This window comes from Chiloscyllium plagiosum, chromosome 43, assembly GCF_004010195.1.
Source record: "Chiloscyllium plagiosum isolate BGI_BamShark_2017 chromosome 43, ASM401019v2, whole genome shotgun sequence".
Lineage (NCBI taxonomy): Eukaryota > Metazoa > Chordata > Chondrichthyes > Orectolobiformes > Hemiscylliidae > Chiloscyllium > Chiloscyllium plagiosum.
The window spans coordinates 12,540,933-12,544,300 of NC_057752.1; the positions used below are offsets into that span (position 1 = coordinate 12,540,933).

The 3,368-nt window shown below is 52.0% G+C and overlaps 1 protein-coding gene across 1 annotated transcript in view; it reads left to right on the forward strand.

The window, feature by feature from the left end:
* Positions 1-700: 700 nt before the first annotated feature.
* LOC122543264 (diacylglycerol kinase gamma-like) overlaps positions 701-3,368 on the forward strand; it is a 14,386-nt gene continuing 11,718 nt past the window's right edge. The window contains exons 1-2 of the mRNA XM_043681742.1: positions 701-901; positions 2,287-2,467. Of these exons, the coding sequence (XP_043537677.1) occupies positions 701-901; positions 2,287-2,467 (382 nt within the window). The remainder of the gene's footprint in view (positions 902-2,286; positions 2,468-3,368) is intronic.

The window sequence follows — 3,368 nt, forward strand, 5'->3', positions numbered from 1 at the left end:
GTGTGTGTGTGTGGGGTGGGAGTGAGGTGTGTGTCAGGGGGGAATGAGGTGTGTGTGTTGTGGGGGAGTGATGTGTGAGTGGAGGGGGAGTGAGGTGTGTGTCATGGTGCGGGGGTGGGGTGTGAGGCCCACAGCTCGTGCGGAAGTGCAGGCCAATCTGCACCCCTGATGTCCCCATCACTTGGGCGGTTGCTGCTGGGGTCCGATGTTAACTCCTTGTAAAGAGAATGTCTATCTCACTGACTGACTCACTAACCAGTAACACCTCATTTTTTACCTGCTTGACTTCTGATGTGCTTGAACATGAATCATGCACATTAAACAGGCTCTGAACATGGTCTGTGGATCTGTCCTTCATGTCCCTGGTATTCCTTAATCCATGCTTGTACAGAATCCCCAATCCCATGTGCCCTAATGTGTCTTCACCAGACAGCATGGAAACAGACCCTTCGGTCCAGCCTGTCCATGCCGACCATCATCCCCAAACTAATCTACACCCACCTGCCTGCTCCTGGCCCATATCCCCCCTATCCGGTCCTTATCCATATATATTTTAAACATTGTGAACAAATGTTCAGGCTATGCAGCCTTTCTTTAGAAGTCATTCCTTCTGTCCCCAGCACCATCCTGGGAAATCTCTTCCCCGCCCTCTGCAGCTTGCTAATATCCTTCCCTCGACTCCCTGGCATGCTTCAACAAAATGCCCCTCAACACTGGCATCTCAGTTGAAGTGACGACTGAGCGTGTCTTTCTAACTGCTATCCCACAATCCTCGACTGATGCCAAGCTCTGGTTGTCTCCTTTCGAAAGGGTGAAGAACAAACTGTGGTATTTTGAGTTCGCTACCTCAGAAACCGTCTCGGCCACTTGCAAGAACCTACAGGACGTGTTGGAGATCGAAGTGAGTGAGTCCACATCCAGCGCTGCTCCCTGGGGAAAGGGTTCAGGGTGGGAGAAAGAAGGGCACACTGGCACGAGTGGGCAACTGGCAGACCTCAATTCTTCGCTCTATCGTCCTACCGTGTTGCGCTGACTGGCAGCTTCCTGTCTGGGCTTCAGAGCGGCCTGCGACAGGGCCTGGTACGAATGGGCATCAGGTTGCCCGTTGACTGGTCGCAAACATGGTGGGAGCTAAAGCTGTTTGTACTTGCAACTAGAGCTCGACAATTAACGTGCCCCTTCACGACAGACTTTCGAACTGGTGTGAAGTTGCGCAGATCTGCCACACTTTCTACCAATTCGGCCATGGCCACCACCTGTGCCAGCCCACAGATCAGTGAAGATGGCAATGCAGGTAGATAAGGGAGTTAAAATAGAGGCCTTTGCCATGCCTGGGGGCACTGAATATAGAGAGAAAGTGAGCACTGCAGATGCTGGAGATGAGTCGAGAGGGTGGTGCTGGAAAAGCACAGCAGGTCAGGCAGCATCTGAGGGGCAGGAGAATCAACATTTCGGGCATAATCCCTTCATCAGGTTTATGCTCAAAACATCAACTCTCCTGCTCCTCAGACACTGCCTGACCTGCTGTGCTTTTCCAGCACCACGCTCTTTGAGTATAGACAAGTTCTGCTGCAGCTTTATAGTACTTTAGTTAGGCCCCACTTGGAATATTGTGTCCAGTTCTGGTCACCACACGGCCAGAAGGATGCGGATGCTTTGGAGAGGGTACAGACACAGTTTACCAGGATGTTGCCTGGTATGGGCACGGTTGTTTGTTTATGAAGGAAGGTTGGCGAGACTGGGATTGTGTTCACTGGAACACAGGAGGTTGAGGGAGCGACCTGATCGAAGTTTATAAGATTGTGAACGGCATGGATAGAGTGGGAAGTATGAGGCTTTTTCCCAGAGTGGAGGGGTCAGTTACTAAGGGACACAGGTTCAAGGGGTGAGGGGAGGGGTGGGGGGGGTTAAAAGAACTGTGTGAGGCAAGTTTTTCACACAAAGGCTGGCGATTGCCTGGAGCGTGTTGCCAGGGAAGATGGTGGAAGCAGACACAATAACAGCATTCAGGAAGCACCCGGACAAATACATGAATAGGAAGGGAATAGAGGGATATGGATCCTGTAAATGAAGGCAGTTTTAGTATGGAAGGGCAACATGTGTCAGTGCGGGTTTGGAGGGTCGAATGGCCTGTTCCTGTGCTGTACTGTTCTTTGTAACAAAGTGCTTCAGGTGACAAGTGGGAAGTTGGCATGTGGTGAGCATCTCCCCTTCCTCTGTCGAGGCCTGTGACCTTTCTGGTCCGGAGATGTGTGGCTGACCTTTTTTTTTTTTGGCTTGTGGCAGTGCTGTGGGGCCCTCTTGGACTTGAGCACCCTGTCCCTGGAGGGAATCGCCATCCTCAACATTCCCAGCATGCACGGCGGCTCCAACCTGTGGGGCGAAAACAAGAAAGAAAACAAGGCCTTGCCGAACAAAACGTACGCAGCGATAACCGACTCCGAGGCCCTCAAGTCGTGCATGCAAGGTGGGTAACCGTGGCAACCTGAGCCCAAGAGAAGGCAGAGACGGAGAGTTGACAGCCATCGAGGTAGTTCTCCTACTCTGTGGTTAAACCGCTCAAGTGATCCGACAGTGTAGATACAAAGGAATAGTTTCTTTGGGCAGGGGAGTCAAGGGTGAGGGGACATCATCTTAAAATGACACCGGGGCTGTTCAGGAGAGAGACCAGGACATAACGTCTCCAGACAACAGGCTCACGGAAATCTGCAGCTCCCTCCCTCTCGAAGCTCGAGACACGAGCAGGTCTCGGAGCTTTCGAGGCTGAGAAGAATTGAATGATTTTCGGTCAGACAAGGTGTTTGCAAGAAAGGTGGCTGATGGAGTGGAGAGGCTGAGGAGGTGTGCTCTCCCTGACTCACATACTAGGCCCGACTCACCTGCCTCAGTTCAGCCATTTCTGGTGGCAGTTAAGAGTCGAAGAACAGTACAGCACAGGGACAGGCCCTTTGGCCCACCACGACTGTGCTGACATATGACTCCTTCCTAAACTAAACCCCATTCACCTCCACACAGTCCCTCGCCTTCTATTCCCTGCCTGGTCATGAATCTGTCCAGATACCTCGGAAACATTGCGAATGGATTCATCTCCTCCATCTTCCCCTGGCAGCACATTCCAGGCACTGACCACCCTCTGTGTGCAAACAAACCGCCTATCACATCTCCTTTAAACTTACTCCCTTTTACCTTAAACCTCTGTCCCCTACCCTGGGAAAAAGACTGACTATTCATTCTATCCAGGCCTCTCATCATTTAGTTCGTGGTTAGCACTGCTGCCTCAGCGCCAGAGACCCGGGTTCAATTCCCGCCTCAGGCGACTCTCTGTGTGGAGTTTGCACGTTCTCCCCGTGTCTGCGTGGGTTTCCTCC